The sequence below is a fragment of the Dioscorea cayenensis genome, chromosome 10, assembly GCF_009730915.1.
Source record: "Dioscorea cayenensis subsp. rotundata cultivar TDr96_F1 chromosome 10, TDr96_F1_v2_PseudoChromosome.rev07_lg8_w22 25.fasta, whole genome shotgun sequence".
NCBI lineage: Eukaryota > Viridiplantae > Streptophyta > Magnoliopsida > Dioscoreales > Dioscoreaceae > Dioscorea > Dioscorea cayenensis.
This window is the reverse complement of record NC_052480.1, coordinates 23,232,805-23,251,808: the sequence shown is the minus strand read 5'-3', so window position 1 is coordinate 23,251,808 and position 19,004 is coordinate 23,232,805. Positions and strand designations below refer to the sequence as shown.

Below are 19,004 nucleotides of genomic sequence, written 5' to 3'. Positions count from 1 at the left end.
GGGCCCTAAATTGAACTAAGTCACAATCTCAAAGAGTTGCACACATAGCACTGAATTCCTGCAAGATCTACTATTTCATGCCTGATCACTAACATCAGTTCAGCAAGAATAGTAAACGTTCCAAACATAGAGATCATGCATATGATTTGGAAAAAAACAAGGCATGCTAAGATTCAGATTTATTTATTGTTTGACATAAAATCAACTAAAGTCAAACACAACTTGCAACAGTCATTCATACGAATGAATGCCCTCCCAAAGATGGCCCAGTACAATCTTCATTCAGTCACAGAACATTATAAGGGTTTACATGTACTTGCTTTTCTGCAACACCAGGCATGCAACCAACTGTGAACCGCTTAATCTAACAAGAATCTCAAGTGTGGAAAGGACTTAAAGTTTTTTCCCAGTTTGAACAGAGTAAGCATAGACGCCAGTGGCACTGATTGAGTTCAGTAATATAAGGGATTTTCACTACATAACGCTCTGTGTGATAACATCTATGCATGTGTATGTGTTTCTGTATGTGTGTGCATGCACAGGTAATTGATAAGTAAGCATGATTAACCAGGTGAATGTACAAAAACGAAAAACATACCTGTTGACAATTCTGCTAATGACCTAGCTCCGTTATCAAGCGCCTTATACCCTACCTTTGCTTCCTTTTCGGTCTCTGGAAATTGGGCTTCAATGGTGGGCTTGACTTTGATTTTAACGGGAGTAGAGGCTTTTTAATTGGTCCACTTATCAAATTACCAGAGATTAATGGTGAATTTGCATCTGGTTTTTGTTGCTTTGGGGCCTCCAGTCTCTCCAAAATTCGCCAAGTTTTGTCATCTAAAGGTTTTGTCTGAACTTGCATGGTGCAATTTTGGACCTTTGGTTTGGATAAGCTGGAAGGAGAAAAGTTATCATTCATTTCATCAATGACAAGTAGCTCTTCCCACTCTTCTGTAAAACATGTAGAGGCATTTTCTTCTTTATTTTGGTTTGGATGTATCTCTGGAACAGAACCTTGGCCAATCAAGGACTGTCGTGTAAGGGGCCCTTTATTAAGAGAAGGGTGTTCGGCTCTAGGACTTGTCTCAACTTGAAGGGGATAATGGATAGATCTGACAATCAAATTGCATAGAATTCAGCAGCGGTTTAAGAAGATGTTATATCTCACTGTTAGATTCTAAATTTGAAGTATCAAAGAATTCTCATAACCTACAAAATTCTTTTCTGGGTTCTAATAATGGGCATCACAAGAAATAATAAGGCGTCACTTACCCAAATTGCAAGCTTTCCTTTACAAGCCTGTTTAGCCCTGAATGGAGACCTCTATCATGCTGAAGAGGATTATAGTCTCTTTGGTCAATCTGAAAAGAACCATGATCCCATGCAACATGTCAGCATATAGCAGGTGGATAAATGAGCCGTGAACGCGTTGAACATCAGTTTCAAGGAGGAAAAATAATAAAGGAGTCATATGCTAGTGCTCATTGCAATTACAGGCAGTCATATTAGTGCTAACATTTGTAAGCATTTGCAACAAAGTTCAAAAGCAAAAACAACAACAACAACAACTTTGCACCTTTGATAATGATGCTTGGATAGAGTTTGCAATCTCCTCTGGTATCACCACATCTTTCAATTGACTAAATTCAGGTAGTGGTAAAACTTCTTCAGATCCAGCAAGCCTCTGCAGTTCAATCAGTCAAAATTGCAGTGAACAAATTATCTAAGTAAACCAAAAACAAGGAACAACCAAACAAAGAACCAATTTTTTTTTTTAATTTTAAATTTAGTTAAATATAGCAAACCAATCAAGCGCGTTTTTATTTGTATTACAACATAAGCAAACAGAATCACTTAAGACACAAGCATTTTTTAGCTCAGATGGTTTTCATCACATCCATGGTCATCCAGAGAACCTTGCTGTTTTAAAAACCATACGCCAGAAAATCAATCCACTATACCAGCAGAAATTAGAGGATATTACCCTCAAAAGCATTGGTCCTCTATCTGAAGGCTGAAGAATATAGAAGGATTGAAGTGTTCCATCCTTCATAGTCTCCGTATTACAAGTTGAAGAACAAACCAACCCTTGATCAAGATGGAAAAGAGCTCCACACAGCACGTGAAAAGCTACATTAAGCAGAGAAGAGATTCAAAGAAATTTAAACTATTAACAAAGCATAATTAAAAACTTCTTGCATTGAATGTTCAGCTCAGACTCAGCACAGTCATCCGAAACAGCTTCCATTTCGTGAGGAGCAACTGGAGTAACTATAAAGGATGTCCCTACTGTCACACCTGTTCACAGAAAGGAGCTTCCTGATATAACATGTAGTTCCTGCTAATTTATCTAACAAGGTACGTTGAAAAAGTTCCATGTTTTTCATTTTTAAGAATGCGTTGATTTCCTTTCTACATGTAACCAGACAGACAATCTTTAAATACATGTTAATGAAAATAGTTGTAATAATCAATTTGCTGTGTTACCTATACAAGTAAAGGCTTATGCTGTGGCCAAATTTCACATGCTCTAAATGAAAGAAATAATGTTTGCGTCGATCAAATTGTACCTTCATTTAGGGAGGTCAAGCTGGTGCGCTCAACAACATTGAAAATTATAGGAGCAGAAATCTGCCGGAGATTTGTAGAGAAATCAAAGGAGGGCAAAAATAAGATAGTTTCTTCTCCAACCCTTACTGCATTCTCAACCAAATCTGATGGCCCAAGCTCATTTCTTGTAACAGGACAACAAGAACTTTTTGTCCTATTACTGACATAACCATCGAGAGGATGACCATGGCACCTGCAAACCTATCAGAACTTTCTGCGCATAAGCATGATTTCAAATGGAAGGCTGCGTAATTTCAATTAGGAATGACTTAATTGCATAGAAGAGGATGATTCCTTCAAACTTCAAGGTACAGTGCTGAAGGAGTTACAATTATTTATTTACCTATATTCTATAACATGATACTTTAAAGGGTGTTGCTTAAAACGATCTTGATATAGAATCACCACATAGAGAAGCTAGATGAAGAGTTCTCTTGCGCAAACTAATTTCAAAAGCCTAGCAAATTGAATGATATTTACTGGAATAGTGAACCTGACACCACAGATGACATGCTAATTTACCTGACAAGGTTTAAAGCCATCAATGATCTGATTAGTGGAGGAGAATAGATTACAGATGATTTGGTTTCTAGAACCCACAAGGTAATCTTTGAAACTAAAAATGGCCTGCAGAGGTTCTTCCGTATCATTCCTTAGTTCTTGAAGCCACCGTCTTACAAGGCCACCCAAGATCAAAGCATCTGCAATTTTAAAATTATTCATGTGTGGTTTATAAGAGAAACAGAGGCTACCAAGAAAACACAAGAGGCTTCATTTTAAGATTATTAACTAAGCACACAGGCATGTAATCTTATTTCTACCTTCCTGGATTTCACTGTGATTTTGGAAATAATCAGTTTTGTTGATAAAAATAAATAAATCAATAGATCACTTAGCTGGCATGCTAGTTAGCTGTTAGCATGCAAGTGAACTCTATTAAAAGAGCCTGGCCAATTTTAAATGACTCATAAACATGCTTAGCCTAGTATAGGCTCTCCAGGACAAAGAATATCATTCTGATTCCATTTTTTAAACCTTGCCAGCTTACAAACTATGCGCATGCAGGGAAGTAAAAAACTAAAAATGCAATTGACATTGTAAGATTATAAAACTACTGTAAATCTGTCGAATAAGATGTCACTGTCTTTGTTAATACTTAATAGTTTTCTCACCAGGAAGATACTTCCTTAGGACACAATTCTCCAGGTCATTAATGCTACAAGTGAATTCCTTAAGCTTCTCAAGCATAATGTGGGGTGCATTTGTTTCTTCATGATCCAATAACACGAACTCCACAGCAACACATCTATCTGCAGCATGCTATTTCATTATAGGAGTCAGAGACAAAGCCTGACAACTCTAGACTGGTATAAAGTTAGAGACTCTACACATTTTAAAGTCTTGTGAAAAATCAATATCATACCATAAGAGATTCATGAAGAGCTTCATTGTTTTTAAATGCAATGGAGCCGACCACAATTACTTTCTTTGAAACAGAGTCACCGCCCCATGAGTACAATGCTTTATCGCTGAGAAGGCTTGCAAGAGTCAACTCTGTGAGGACAAATATAAATTAGAACGAAACCAAAGCCAACGTGGGCCATTCTCATTTTAGTGTAGCCAAACCCCTGCTTGCCTTATTTTTATTTTAGAATCTTCTCAATATCAAATAAATAGGTTTTCTCAATGCAGTGGTCATGTAGATATGTTTCATAGCCGGACAGAAGATGGCGTTACAAGAATGGTGCATTATGTCATGGTTACCTTGATTTTCACTTGCCATAGCTATTGAATCAACCAAGTCAGGAAGAAAGCAGTCCAATGGCAAGCTGTTGACAGCATGATGGAAATCACGGAGATTGAAAATTTCAGCAGGTCTATACACTATCTTCAGCTGTTGAATTTCATTATGCAATCAGTACAAAAGGAGAAGAACATTAATGGATAAAAATCTAATCCAAAATGTTCTTCTCTTTCTGCAAATCGTGCAATTCCAACTACCAATTCAATGCACAAATCACATAGCAGGAAATTTCTTTCAAATAATCAAATGTAAATGATTCCAGCATTCAAATCAACATGCTCTCATTGCTCAAACTCTCTTCATGTAGAGAAAATCTAGAAAATCAAAGAGAAGAACAGTATAAACGCTGAAAGAATTAAAACAAAAAGGAACCTCAGGGGAAGACGATGGGGTTTTGCTCCCACGAATGTAGCACAAACCCATCCGATCTAGGAGGATCGGCCTCCCGCTCATCGATCTCTCCCTCTCCCCTCTCCCACATGAAGCCACATAGAGATTTCCAAGCTGAACCAATGCCTATTCACCACCAGAAAACATCAAATAAATCCCAAAATGAAAAACCAATACCAAACCCATGATCAATAGATCTAAAACACCACCTCCTTCAAATCTCGAAGAATTGGAGGCAATAAACTCCGGAGATCAAGCACGAAACAGAGCACCGCCATTTTCCGCTCTCTCTCCCTCTCGCTCGGAGATTTGAATTTCGAAAATCATACATGTATATATATATATAGAGAGAGAGAGAGAAAACGTCACACGCAAGCGTTCTCATATCGCTGCCACTCATCATGTTGGGAAAGCTGATGAGCGGCTAGGATCATATCGTGTGTAATAAACGCTACATAACGTATTCATCATCATCAATTCATCACCATCATCATCGTATTATTATATTATAACAAATAGTGTGTTTTATGGAACAAATTATGTGAAGAAATCAAAGAAGGAAGCAGTGGTTGTAGTGTAGTTAGTACTAGTAGAGTCCACAGCGAAGTTTGTCCTGAGAGAGAGCAACCTGGGCAGCATGACAGCATCATTGGACGAAGAGTAAAGGTTGCCAACAAGGCTGACAAAGCCTGGGTTCTGGCTATTAAGCGCCGAGAAAAAGGTAGCCAGCCCGTACCCAGCATTAACACAAAAATGCGGCAAAGCGCGCGGGACCAAGAACACATCACCCTCTCTGAGTGTTTTCAAGAAAAGACGCCCTTTGCTATCGCCGAAACCCACAATGACGGTGCCGAGCGAAACGAAGAGGATTTCAGTGGCGCGTGGGTGGTAGTGAGGTAACACGGCGCCATCCATGGCCATGTCCGTGCGCGATATGGAGAGACCCATCGTGTTGAGTCCAGGGAACTCGATGGGTGTGAGGATGTCGGTTGAGGAACGGGCGTAGTTGTCGGTGTTTCCAGGGTGGTTGATTTTGGATGTCTTGAAGTCGGATGCTGTGATTGTGGTTGGGTTCTTGCAGAGATAACCGTTTAAGAAGATGGGATTGGGAGTGGAGGATGTTGTTGGGCAGAGGTCTTGGAGTGGGTTGTTGTCTGCTAAACTTGATGGACTTGAGTTACAGAGGATGAGGAGTAGTACTGCCAGTGATATTATTATTATTCCTGACATTTTTATGGATCTAGCTTCTTCAGTGCATGTCTCATGATTAATTAAGGGAGTGTGTATGTATTTATATATAAAAATAGATTTTAATGTTTTCATAATTTGTTTCTTTAAGTTCACTGCTGAACCAGGTTTGCTTTGGATTATGGCATAAGTAGAGCATTGCTTAGAGGAAATGTATTGAGATCAACACATCAGTAATGTTGATTTCCATGAAAATTGCTGCTCTGTAAATAAACAAACATGTTATGAACAACCTTCCTTTGTTACAGAAAGAGTTGTTATTTTACTCTCTCTCTCTCTCTCTCTCTCTCTCTCTCTCTCTCTCTCTAGAAAGTCAGATTGAAAAGTTGAAGGTTGATTTATTCACATTTTGCAAAACGAAAAAGTAAAAAATATCTTATTACTCTCATACTTTGTGAGGGAAAGAAATAAGTATGAATAAACAAAACAATAGATACAAATTTTTGCACTCTTCTAACAGACTGTAATACAGGAATACAAAGTCCAAACAAAATAAAAGAGCAAAGTTCAGCATGAATTTTAGAATTTCATCTTCAGTTGTTTGATAGGTATAAGTGTGTGCACAACAAATGCATTAAGAATGAATAAGCTCCATCTCATACCAAAAACGATAAGAACAAATGCAGCTTACCATACTTGTAAATGTATTAGAAAGATCCAATCCAATCCGATCCAATCCAATCCAACCATGTAAAAAAGTGAAATGTTGCTGTCAAAAGAGAAAATAACAATACAAAGCAGAAACAACTATATCCATTGCATAACACAGATCAGTCTTTTAGATTTCCACAGCAAAGAATAAGGTAAATAGAAAGTGACTATTGCAAAAAGATCAAACATACTTTATATCCAAAAAGCTCCACGGCATTGAATTTGAATCTAGGACCTGCGCAAGGAGCTGAATTCTATGAAGCACCATAGTCATGACACATAACATGGCATCAATTATGTCTCTACAAGTACAAATTTAATATTAACAAACCATCATTGTAACTCCTGTATCTACCCCCATCAACCAACTAAACTTGCATAAATGGATCCAGGATCTCCGCAACGCCAATTCACTACTGTAAAATTATCATTGAAGGAAATAACTTAGGAATTTGTATATAAAAAGCAAAGCACCACTTGAACACATACTCTGACCTGCATTATGTCTCCACCTAATATTAGACTTTTGTTAACCAGATCCTGAGATTCAATTCCATTCTGTTCATACTCATATGTAGAGCATCCCTATGAAGGAAGCTCCCATCAAACCTCCACATGTATTGTGGAATATGGGAGTTTTAGCCCAAAAGCAGTGAATACCTCCCATAAATTCCCATTAACTTGTAATTACCCCACGACCAAATAAACTTGAAAAAAAAAATATAAACAAACAATAATATATCAAGTATTGTTGCTTGAATCCCATACAGCTTTTCAAGCAACTATGCTAAAAAATCTGTATATGATACCTACTTGGACAATTAGAACTCCAACAGTAATTATTCAACATTAGCTTAAACCAATGAGAAATCTCTCTCTCTCTCTCTCTCTCTCTATTTGATGAAACTGATTGCGTCAAGAGATAAATGAAAGACAACCATATACAAGTCTGGTCAATCTCTTACGCTGTCAACAGTGGTGTGCCTAAAAGATACAGACTGCAAAAGGAAGTCAAAGATAAAACTTCAGAGAGAGGACAACAAAAAGAGAACCGCAAAAAAATGGAGAACAGATTATGCTGCATCATCTGACTAACCATGGATATTCCAGCTTGCAAAAGCTCTGCCCATCACAAAGTATATCTTGTGAATTTCTTCGAAGTCCTAACAACTAAATTCATCTGTCTTAATTTATAGCTACGAAAGCGACTATTCCATTTGTTTTGGGTTTCATCTTATCTCCTTTGAATAAGCACGGTTTCTTCAAGAAAAAAAGGCCCATAACAACCAGTTCTTACAAACAAATTTCATGATCTGAGAGTTGGAAAATAGTATTCACGAGGTCTTTAGCAAATCTATTTGCAAGAGAAAATTTGCCAACTCAGGAAGGGAAAGAGTTAAAATTTCATGATTTTGTCCAATGGATCGAAGATGTAGTTTTGATTACAGCAATCACCATGATCATGCATTAGATCTTCATGTAAAAACAATGATCTCAACTGCAAAAGCTTACCTAGGCAAGAATTCCAATATAACTGAGAGTGATCATAAGGTCACCATGTTTGCATAGATTATGTTCAATACTCAAACATATAGGTTTTCTATTGGTAACAATCTCGAAATTAGCTTCAAAAAGCCTTTTACAAGACAATAACAATTTAGATATGCTAATTGAAGCCCGACCAAAGAAAGGTCAATATACAGATCCTGTCCGCAATAGTTGATTAGTTGGTGATGGCTAGAGATTTCAAATCCACACAAGAATGCAAGTTGTAGTTGAAAATCCAAACACACAGGAAAAAATAAAATGCTCATGATATGCAAATCTCAACAGTAGGCGCAAAGCAATGTGAAATCAATCTCATTTGGTTCTCAGCTAATAATTGAGAAGTAACATTCAATCAGAACAACAGAGCATAGTCCAAGAGAAAAAAAAAAAGAATGTTTATGAGGCAAAGAAGCTCCTTTGCACCATATGTATCAATTCAGGACAGAATTTAAAATTCAAGAAACGTTTTTTTTCCTCGATGAAAAGAAGCAGAAGAAGCTCACCAAGATCAGCATCAAACGTATGATCAGGGGGAAGAACAACAAACTCCCGTTACTCTTCAAGCACTCCATTCTCAACGCCCAATTGAGGTGTTCTCTTAGATTCCTCCAAGCAACCTCCAGAGCTAAACTTTTCATCTGGTTCAATCAGTATCTCCGATATAAACTTGATTAGCGAGCAGAGCCCGCCGAGGAAGTTATGATCGATAACCCCATCTCCCTCAACGACATGCGAGAAATCCACTAGCCTCACCAATGGCCGCATACTCCCGACCTCATCCCTCCTATAGCCCACCAAGACCGAGACCGAAAAGAAGTGATACAGAGTTTGATCCTCAAACCATGCCTTCAGCTCCAGCAACTGCGCCAGCACCCCTTCCGACCCGCCATAGACCACTGCCGCAAAGGCGCAGTCCGGATCAGAGCTCGAATCTGGGTTGGAAGACACGAACTTCTTCAATACCCGCTTGACATCGCCGGCGGTGTAGTTCTTCACATCCTTTTTGCCAGGCTTGTAGAGTCCGGACGCTGAGTCGACTCGGAGGCCGGAGATTCGGAATCCAAGAACGAGGCTAGTGGTCTCCTGATCTTTTCTCAGGCATTTCATCAAATAGTTGTCAGGCGAGTTGGGGGGCCAGGTGCAAGCGCCGATCTTGAGGTCGATGACGGATGGGCGGGGGATGGAGGAGAAGATGTCATCGAGGACAAGATGTGGACGAGGACCGGAGCCATCCGAAGCGGGAAGGAGCTGTGTTCCATGGAAGCCAGGGAAGAAGCTTCGAACGTGGGAAGGCACGCGAGGATCGGAGGAGAAGGACGAGTAGAAGGCGACCTCGTGCTCCCCGCGCGAATCGGACTGAAGGGGCTTGTAGAAGCGCCCGGTTCCGTCGATGAGCGGACCGAGTTGGCCCTCGTTTGCCCGGTGGCCGGCGACCTGATGCTCCGGCGGCTTCAGCATCACCGACGAGATATTAAAATAAAAACCCCAGTTTGTTTATTGACCCAAATATATACTTTTTAAAGTGTCATATTTGCATGAATACCCCTTTAAATCTTAAAATTAAAAAACTATAATTTAAAGTATAAACTATAAACTATAAACCATGGTTTTGGCACCGCTATCAATATATAATAATAATTATATAAAGAATGTAGTTAATAAATCCCTCAAAACTTAAATTTTAAACAATTAAAAAAATTTTCACAATTACCTTAATTTGAAAAAAAAATAAATAATAAATTAATTTTAAAAAGTGGAAATTGCCAAAAACACCCTCTAAGTTTGCATTATTGCCAAAAACACCCCATTAGTTTTGCACTCCCCAAAAACCCCTTTCTTTTTATTTCCATGTTTTTCAACCCCCAAAAGCATGTAACGGATGTCAACGGAGTGATTTTAAAATTTTATGGACAAAAATGCCCTTGCATGGGGAGTCGTGACTGCAGCCATTTCGGCGGTATGAGAGGAAGTGGGGGGTTTTTCCGTAGGGTAACCCCAAGAGAGGAATTCTATCGAGCCTTTTTAGTTATTTTTTTCTCAACTAGCGTCTTCGGTTAAACCATTTCAAGCTGTCTCCGAAAGTTGTCTCTACGTAGCAGCCTCCAAGTCCCCCTGCAAGTAGTTGGCATTTCATCGGGTTTGCAAACTAAGGTATTGAGTATGGTTTTATGTTAGCTGCTACATTACAAAGAAAGATTTTTTTTCGGTTTGGTTTTGTGCTCTGCTTTTTGTTGGAAGATATTGAAGTCTGCAGGGGATTTCTGCTTTGGGGTTTTTGTTAGTCTGCAGGGGTAATTTCTCGGCTAGGGTTTTTGTGTTGTTTTGCGCTTTCGATCGTATACACTATCGAAATAGTTTTTTTCGATTGTTATGATTTATGTAATATTTATAATGTACATTTCCCCTTTCATTTGATATGGTTTCGCTTTTTAAAAAAATGAGGGTTTTACGCTTTAACAAATGAGATGTTACAGCTTTAAATTTTTGTTGTCTCGTTTAAGTATTGTTGTCTCTGCTTTAATAAACTAGTTCTGCTTTAACAATTGATATCTCTGTTTAAGAACTGAAGGTTACCGTTTAAAATCTTATATTTCCGCTTAATGTGTTGTTATTGTCGCAGGCTTTTGACTATGACGGTCAACCTAGTTAATGGGAGATGCTATTTGACACCGGTAGTGGAGACCTTAGCTGAATTGAAAGATAACATGACCCCTCGACACTGGGAGATCATCCGAAGGACACCGTTTGCAGCATTCATTGAACTGGAAGCTATCTACCAAGAGAGGGCCCTTCTTGATTCTCTATTGCAAAGGTACGATGGCCGCACCAATAAATTCAGGATCGGGGAAAGCCTGCTGAGTTTCAGGCCTCAAGATGTGGCCCTCGTTCTTGGTCTGCGTTGTGATGGCGACGCAGTCGTGTTTAAGAAGAATAAAACCCGCTCAGCGTTCGAAGGTAGGTATTTATCAAAAACCTATGAGAGACACAGAGACTCCATCAAGAGCACTCTTCTCCAACTTATTCGACAGAGGGGGGAAGAAGAAAATTTTGTCAAACTCCTGATCGTGTACCTCATGGGTACAGTCCTCTTCCCAAATACATCATGCTCGGTTCCGAACTGGATCGTTGATTATGTCGATGATCTACCCGCCATGGGGGCGATATGCATGGAGCGCGAGCGGCTGCAAGTGGGTCGATGGAGGACATTCCACATGCGTACGCTCGAGTGCAAGATAGATGTCTGGGGAAAAAGACCAACACGAGGATATATTAAGGGGTGCTCGGTCGCGCTTAACGTATGGTTTTACGAGCTGACCGGAACGGGAAAGAAAGTCTGATTCGGCAAGATCCCAAGGATGCTATGCTACGGTGAAAGTAGTTACCGGAAGCAAGCGACGGTAGAAACCAACTTGTCATCGCTCGAAGGAAAAGAGGTAATAAATCATGGACAATGTTTAACATAAGTCTTTAATGTTTAAACATTTTGTTTAGCGTTTAAAATTATTATTTACAGTTTAAAAGTTATTAATAAAGGTTTAAATAGTTTGTTCTCCGTTTAAATAAATTCTATAATGTTTAATATATAAAAACTATGTTTAAATTTAGTTGTTATAGTTTAAACTGAATGATTTCGCTGAAATTCTTTGGTTTACATATGTTAGTTTCCTGAGCTGGTTTCGGTGAGTGTTGAAGAAGAAATATTTGTTGGGGCCAACTGACGGATGGATGCTATTGCTCCGGAACCACTTGCTCGAAGGCAGGATGAGAGGGCAGCCTCTATCGTGCGCGCTCAACCCCGTTCTCGTACTTCCAGCCCACCACGCGCACGCATTCCTCGATGTCGGAGAAGCCCTCCCCCACCCCGCCAGATTGCAACAACCCCCACTACCACGACAATGACAGTCCCCCCGACCATGGCAGCCCCTCCGACCGTGACAGACCCCGGTGACATTAGGCGAAGATGTCACTGCAACTCTTATGCAGGCGTGCCAGATATTGATGACCGAGTTTCCTCGGCTTGTCGCTCGTGTTGAGGCTCTGGAAGGACGTTCACAATCGACTGCGCCGTCCCTCCAAAGAACTGAAGCACCCGGGACGAACGAGGCGCCGGAATTTGACAACGATGACATCATCGGGGTGGCCATTCCAAGACGGCCACATTCGAAGAGACTTGCAAAAAAGAGGAGAACAATACTGCCTCTGTCTTCACTGCCGGCTGACGATGAAACAATAGCAAAACCATCGGCGGCTGATGCTGTTACTGAGTCTGTCGCCGTTGATGACATGGCCATGACGGTGGAGGACATCGTAGATGATGTGGCCGTTGCCGCGGTTGAGAAGATCGTTAACTCTCTTGTTAACGAAATCCCTGACCCGGTGGAACCGGTCGTCGAGATTGCGGCATCAAAGATGGACACAATCCCTGAAGAACAAGAACAAGCTAAGGGTTTGTCTCCCGATGATGCTCTGCTGCCGCGGCTACGAGGAAGATCGTTGAATCATGCTGCGTGGCCGTGGCGTGGCCGATCAGTACCGCATCGAAGCAGGACACAATCCCACAATAACAAGAACCATGTAAGAATGTGTCTGCGGTTGATGCTGTCGCCGTCGTCCCCGCATCGAAGCCAGACACAATCCCACAACAAGAACAACCACGTAAGGATGTGTCTGCGGTTGATGCTGTCGCCGTCGTCCCCGCATCGAAGGAAGATGCGGCTGGTGCTGAACACCGTCAAGGCTCAACGACAGTGCCCCATAAAGACCCCGACCGAGCAACGCGAGAGATGATTAAGGCCAATCAACAATGGGACGAGACGGCTCGGCAAATCTTCGTTCCGAAGAAGAAAAAATGGGTTGGTCAATCTCGTCTTAACAAATACGAGCAGGAGTTGATGAGAATCTTCCTTAACTGCCGTATGGACAGGTAAGTTTAAAGTTTTCATGATAGTGTTTAAATTTTGTTTCTAGTGTTTAACTTTCTATTGATAGTGTTTAAATGTTTATATGTTATCGTTTAATTTTTCTACTTAACGTTTAATTATTTATAATATCATTTGAACATTGATAATATCATTTACCTATTTAGAATATGGTCTAATTATATCTGTTATCGTTTAATCTCAGCACTGTTGTGTGGAAGAATGACGCTTGCAGCACCACACGGTACAATTTATACACTCTGCTTGAGGGGAAGGAGATGGTCACAAATGATGTGATGGACGCTTTTGTATGCATAATACAAAAGTCGCTGAGCAAAGTGCCATATCCCTACAAGAAGCGCGCCTCCATCATAAGACCGTTGGCGCTGTTTATGTCAAAGCAGGACGACACACATGAGACAACTATGGCTATGATCGGAGATGCTGTGCGCAGCTTGCATGAAGTTCAAATTGTCATCCTACCGATAATAATGAATGGCCACTTCCATGTCGTCATCTTTGACAATGACAAACAAGAATACATGCATTATTCTTCATGCGCGGGGTATGAAAAAGACGCGTCGGACATGGTAAGTTCTTTAATTATGTCCGATTGATAGTGTTTGTTATTTAATTCGGTATTTTAATCTCAACTTGCATATCTCGACAACGGAAACTATTCGACACGGCTGTCGATATGGAGTTCGGCGAGTCGGCGACCGCAAAGTACCCACTCCTTTACGACATGGAAACCCCACGGCAAAAACAAGGAAGCGTCGATTGCGCCGTCTATGTCATGCGGTTTATCGAGCAATTACTTTGGGGTGAGAAGCTACGGTTACCACAGACAGACCTTCCTTACATGAGATTAAAGTATGTTACCCTCATACTTAAGGAGGGAAGGGCAGCCGGCGTCCATGAGAAAGCGGGGTCGTCCCAAGCAGGTTAAATTTTGTTTTCGCAGAACAAAACTTGTATATGTCAACGTCAATTTTGTTTTCGAATGTAAACCAGGACAAATTCAATTCATTGTTTTCATTTTTTCGAAGAACATGACTTGTATATGTCAATGTAAATTTTGTTTGTTTTCAATTGTAAAGCAGGTTAAATTCCATTCAGTTTCATTTCATTGTTTAATTTATAGTGTGATTGTTTACATTTCAATTTAATTATTTAACTTTACCATCTATCGTTTAAATATCAGTTTGAAACATTTAAAATTACAGGTTCTCTGTTTAACATAACACTGTCTCTGTTTAAATAACTGATAACACTGTAAAGAATAAGAAATTGGCAATCAATTCAGATTGTTTCTCTTTAGAAGTCAGCTTATTTACAATGCCTAGTCGGCGACAGTTTCATTACAAAATCTACGACTGTGACCGGATCCATGGCAGCGGCTGCAATGTAACTCGCGGACATCAAACTCTTGTGACTCGATCCTCTTTCGTCTAGGACGCCCAGGCTGCCTTCTCGTCACAGTTTGAAGGCCTGTCATCGTCGGGTATAGGGAATATAGTTTCTTTATACGCCAGTTTGTAATTGTTGACGGTGAAGTAGCCGCTAATAAATCGATGAACGTTGGTGTCTGTCTGCATTATTGCAACGCAAGCGTGTTTGCAAGGGATACCATAAACTTGCCACCTTCGACATGAACAAGTTCTGATGGCAAGATCTACAGAGTTGCTGCACTGGTCGATCACTTCGTAACGATCATCGACACAACGACCAACATGAAGATTTCGGCTATCCTCAACAATTATCTCTACCTTCGAATGTATGTCTGGGCATAAGTAGGTCTCCCATTTGTTCGCTTGCTCACGCCGATTACATAACATGCGCATCAACTTAAACTTGGCAAATAACGTTAAACAAAGACAGTGATGGTTAAATAATTCGTAAACATGTTTAAACATTATTGTAAATAGTTAAACGAAAAGATTAATATTTAAAGTCAGATAAGTCTAATTAAACAAATATTGAAAATGTTTAAAGGGTAACACTAAATGTTAAGTGTAAATCAACATTCGCAGACCTTATGGAGTCGACCATTTTTCGTCACCCGGTAAATGAGCGAGCTTCTTTGATCCAAGCGTTGAGCGACTCCGCGACATTTGAATACATCTCACCCCAACGATCACCTCCGAGCGAGATAATTCGACCAATGTGCCATATCCGATTTATTAATCAACCAGTGATGAGCTTCGGGTGATGTGGCTTGAAGTTCACTCACGGTATCATCGAAATCTTTAGCCGTGGATGCCCACGCAATGCGGAAGCATATCGACCAACACTCCTCCCTCAATGTCTTTCCAAGTCTGACATTGGCTTTCATAAAATTGGCCTCCAAATGTCGAAGACAGTATGCATGTGGCGAAGAAGGGAAGACTCTCGCAATTGCGTTTACAAGGCCATTCGACCTGTCTGACACGAAGGTAATTATCTCATGATAATCTCCTTCCTCGTATAAATCATCGCCTAACTTAGATATGAACCAAGTCCAATTGGCATCGGTCTCGTTGTCGACTATACCGAAGGCGGCGTGGAAAAACCATTGTTTCCATCTTTCCTGTGGCGCAGTGAGTGTACCCCGATATTTTTCCAAGGAGGTGGGTACCATCGAGAAAGCGAGCTGACCCCGCAAGCCCTCTTGAATCCCACGATACACGCCTGAAAGAAAAGAATGCACGTTTAAAACGATCACCGTCTCTTTCCACGATCGCATAGCTGCCGAGATTTGTCTCGACCCACCTTATCCACATACCAAAGCAAGCGATCGTGAGTCGGAGATGTCACTGCTGAGTCGAGTACCACCCGGGAATGCTCTTTTCCTAACCAAGCCTGCTTGTATGGTATGTGGACACCATGTTCCCGCAACATGTCCTTCTGATGTCGATGGCCTTGTACAAGGGCCGGTCCTTGAGCTTCTGAATCACTCGTGCGGTTACCCATTTTTTGGACGCTTTCGGATGTGATGCCGAACCTATGCCACCACCGCAAGTGTGTGACGGGTTGATTGTCTTGATTCTGAAAGTATTTTTATTATACTCTTTTGAAGCATGAAGGCGCCAACGACAACCATCGGCAACGCATTCCACAGTCACCCGATGTTTTTCGTTCTTTATGAATTTGAAATCAAAATTCCGTTTGATTGCATGATTTCGAAGTACGTCCTTGAAATGTTCAACGCCGTCAAAACGTTGTCCAATATCCAACGACAGCACTTCAGAATGATCTGACGAGGAAGGAAGACATCCCACACCGTCAGGGTCACCATGGGATTGAACGGGAGCACTCGCAGAATCTGAATTCCTGCCAACACTTCAGTCAAATGAAAAGATCAATATATTAAGCGGAGAATATAATATTTAAGTGATAATGCCAATATTTAAACGTTAAATTAAATACTTAAACAGTTACCAATTAACGTAAACAAATAGTACAATATCTTAAGCAGTAACTGACATATTTAAACAATAATGAACCCATACAACTGGATCAAATAAAAGAAAAGGAACTTACAACGAGTAAAACTCGTTTTCATTAGGATTCCGCAATGGCACATTGTCTGTCTCGACAACAAGATCAACTACACTGCATTTGAAGATGGAGTGCACGTGACACATTCGAGACCCCATCGCTCACATATCTCGAATACACCATTTTATATCCATCTGGTGTGATAAATTTCACCCTGACAAGGGAAACTTCGAGACCCCATCGCTCGCATATCTCAAATAACACCAACTCCCAAGAAGTCTGAGCCGTGAACATTAGCACTCTTCCCTCCCCGTTGAATCTAGCAATACCGCAAAAATTCTCCATAATATATCGGCCGAAAACCAAATCGTACAAACCAAATGAAATGAAGAACAAAAAGAAGACGAAGAAGAAAAAAAAAGAAGATGTAAACAACAAACAACAGTCAGATAGACAAACAAAAAAGTGCACAGTTGTATGCATAGAGGATAGACTAGACGTGATGTGATTGGGCGGTATTTTTCCCTCCATCCCAAGGGCAAAAAGGGAAATATATGTCAATGTCGCGAAGAAGACATATTGTCATCGCTCGAATGAAAGTTCTCACCTCAACATGAGTCTCTGTTTAAACGTCAAGCTTTTTATATTTAAACAGATACATATATTGTTTAAAATAACGGTTAACTTTTTAACTAAAGTCTATATCATGTAAATAATATGTAAACCGTTTAAACATCTTTATGTATGTTCTTAAACACCGTTGTTATTATTTAAAGAGTAAATCGATTATTGTTTAACTGTTTGTATTGTTTACAATGCCGTTCTTTGTTTCTCAAATTGTTATGTCTCTGTTTAAATTTGAAAAGTTATCACAAGGTGATGCTCAAATAGGTTTGTTTGTTAAAAATATTTAAACGTTTAAGTATCAGTTTCTCCCTTTAACTTGATTTTTCTCTGTTTAAATTTCATTTTCTCAGTTTAACATTTTCTTATGAAGTATCAACGCAATTACAATGAAATGTACTTAAAATACAAATCTTTGATAAAAATACATTTAATATAATACAATACAACATTCATTTTATTATTAAATATCAGCGTAATTACAAATGACCTTCACTTAAAATACAAATCTCTGATAAAAATAGAATGTAAAATAATACAAAAATTCTCTGTTTAAGCTTCAAACTCTCCGTTTAACGCACGACGTAACCATCACGGACAGTCATTACTTTATAGATCAAGTACACCTTTGAATAGGGTGTCCACAACACTCGCTCCAGTTATACCACATTTTTTTATAGATCAAGTTCTTTTTAAAGGATATGTGATGAACCTTCTTCTGGTAATCATCCGCAATCAATTTGTAAGTGAAACTTTCTTTTCTTGACCCAAGGCGGAAACACACTTCCATCATTGCTTACCCGTAGAGTAGAGCAAGAAGGGGAGCATTCCGACTTGGGCAAGAAAAAGAAAGTTTTCACCTACAGGCTGTTTAGGGATGACAAGAGGAAAACAATCATGACACATCCTGTAAAAAGTCTATGATCTAAAAACTGTGGTTTGAATGGAGCGAATGTCGTGAACACCAAATGTTCGACTCGACAGGATGACCATCACACAAGAAAAAGAGAAAGAGGAAGAGGAGTGGTTGTGCCAGTAGAGTATGTTCAACGAAATGGTTCTTCCTTCCCATTTATACTGTGAAATCCAACAGCCTGCTGCCGCTTCGGCTTCCGATTTTTATGTGTGACGGCAATGGAAACGCGTGGGTAACCGAGCGTGCATTAATTACGTTTGGAGACCGCTACCACCATCGCGTTGTATATTTTAAGCGGATAAAAATACAGTTTAAACGATAAAAGAACAAATTTAAACATAGAAGCCAATATTTAAACCATAACAGATATATTTAAATCTAAAGTTCAATATTTAAACAATACTAAGAAGTATATACATATTGCACGATCTGCGATTGTGACTGGAAGCGTGGTAATGGCTACAACACAACTTGCGGACCGGAAGGGTGGCAATGGCTAAAACGCAACTCACTGTCCTCGGACGCTTACGACTCGATCCTCTTGTATCTAGCAATAGCACAAAAACTCTCCATAATTTAATCGGAAGAGCTAAAATTGAGTACACCAAATGAGAAGAAGAAAAAGAAGAACAAGAATAAGAACAAGAACAAGAAGAACAAGATATGAGCCTTCTAAACTTTGTTTGAGAAAAAACAAGCAGGAGGCATTGGAAAACTATGCATAAAGTTCGGACATGATATGATTGAGCGCCATTTTTCCCTCCTTTTGCAAGGGCAAAAAAATAATTTCATATCATGGACCCACTTCAACTTA

General features: G+C 39.9%; 3 protein-coding genes across 4 annotated transcripts; all 3 read right to left on the bottom strand.

Annotated features, from left to right (window-relative positions):
* Positions 1–164: 164 nt before the first annotated feature.
* Positions 165–5,096, bottom strand: LOC120270154. 2 transcript variants are annotated; one of them, XR_005539581.1, is made up of 13 exons: positions 5,014–5,096; positions 4,787–4,930; positions 4,375–4,504; positions 4,034–4,164; positions 3,783–3,930; positions 3,133–3,311; positions 2,571–2,811; positions 2,200–2,298; positions 1,985–2,130; positions 1,577–1,684; positions 1,273–1,361; positions 599–1,112; positions 165–442 (listed from the first exon to the last, which is right to left on the bottom strand). XR_005539581.1 is itself a non-coding variant. In XM_039277175.1 (12 exons), exons 1-12 carry the CDS (start codon positions 5,080–5,082, stop codon positions 650–652), a joined length of 1,947 nt encoding a protein of 648 aa, XP_039133109.1. In that variant the 5' UTR covers positions 5,083–5,096; the 3' UTR covers positions 165–649. The 2 variants fall into 2 exon arrangements, 1 of the variants encoding a protein (XP_039133109.1); XM_039277175.1 differs by having other exon boundaries at positions 165–1,112.
* A 245-nt stretch (positions 5,097–5,341) lies between these two features.
* On the bottom strand, positions 5,342–7,833 carry LOC120270398 (germin-like protein 11-1). The gene is made up of 5 exons (XM_039277390.1): positions 7,800–7,833; positions 7,669–7,687; positions 6,939–7,005; positions 6,689–6,761; positions 5,342–6,003 (listed from the first exon to the last, which is right to left on the bottom strand). The coding sequence occupies exons 1-5, from the start codon at positions 7,831–7,833 to the stop codon at positions 5,342–5,344; spliced, it is 855 nt and encodes a 284-aa protein (XP_039133324.1).
* Positions 7,834–8,538: 705 nt separating this feature from the next.
* On the bottom strand, positions 8,539–9,713 carry LOC120270056 (inositol polyphosphate multikinase IPK2-like). Its single transcript, XM_039277055.1, has one exon. It carries the CDS (start codon positions 9,707–9,709, stop codon positions 8,804–8,806), a length of 906 nt encoding a protein of 301 aa, XP_039132989.1. The 5' UTR covers positions 9,710–9,713; the 3' UTR covers positions 8,539–8,803.
* Between the last annotated feature and the right edge of the window lie 9,291 nt (positions 9,714–19,004).

Excerpts from the sequence above, each read along its gene's own strand:
- LOC120270056 (XM_039277055.1), bottom strand. The coding sequence starts at position 9,709 with ATGCTGAAGCCGCCGGAGCATCAGGTCGCCGGCCACCGGGCAAACGAG.
- LOC120270154 (XM_039277175.1), bottom strand. The coding sequence starts at position 5,082 with ATGGCGGTGCTCTGTTTCGTGCTTGATCTCCGGAGTTTATTGCCTCCA. Across the intron at positions 3,312-3,782 it reads CCTAAGGAAGTATCTTCCTG|ATGCTTTGATCTTGGGTGGC; the intron begins GTGAGAAAACTA and ends TTAAAATTGCAG. Across the intron at positions 2,131-2,199 it reads GTCTGAGCTGAACATTCAAT|CTTTTCACGTGCTGTGTGGA; the intron begins GCAAGAAGTTTT and ends TGCTTAATGTAG.
- LOC120270398 (XM_039277390.1), bottom strand. The coding sequence starts at position 7,833 with ATGGGCAGAGCTTTTGCAAGCTGGAATATCCATG. Across the intron at positions 6,762-6,938 it reads GAATTCAGCTCCTTGCGCAG|CAACATTTCACTTTTTTACA; the intron begins GTCCTAGATTCA and ends CTCTTTTGACAG. Across the intron at positions 6,004-6,688 it reads TCTTTCTAATACATTTACAA|TACTACTCCTCATCCTCTGT; the intron begins GTATGGTAAGCT and ends TATCACTGGCAG.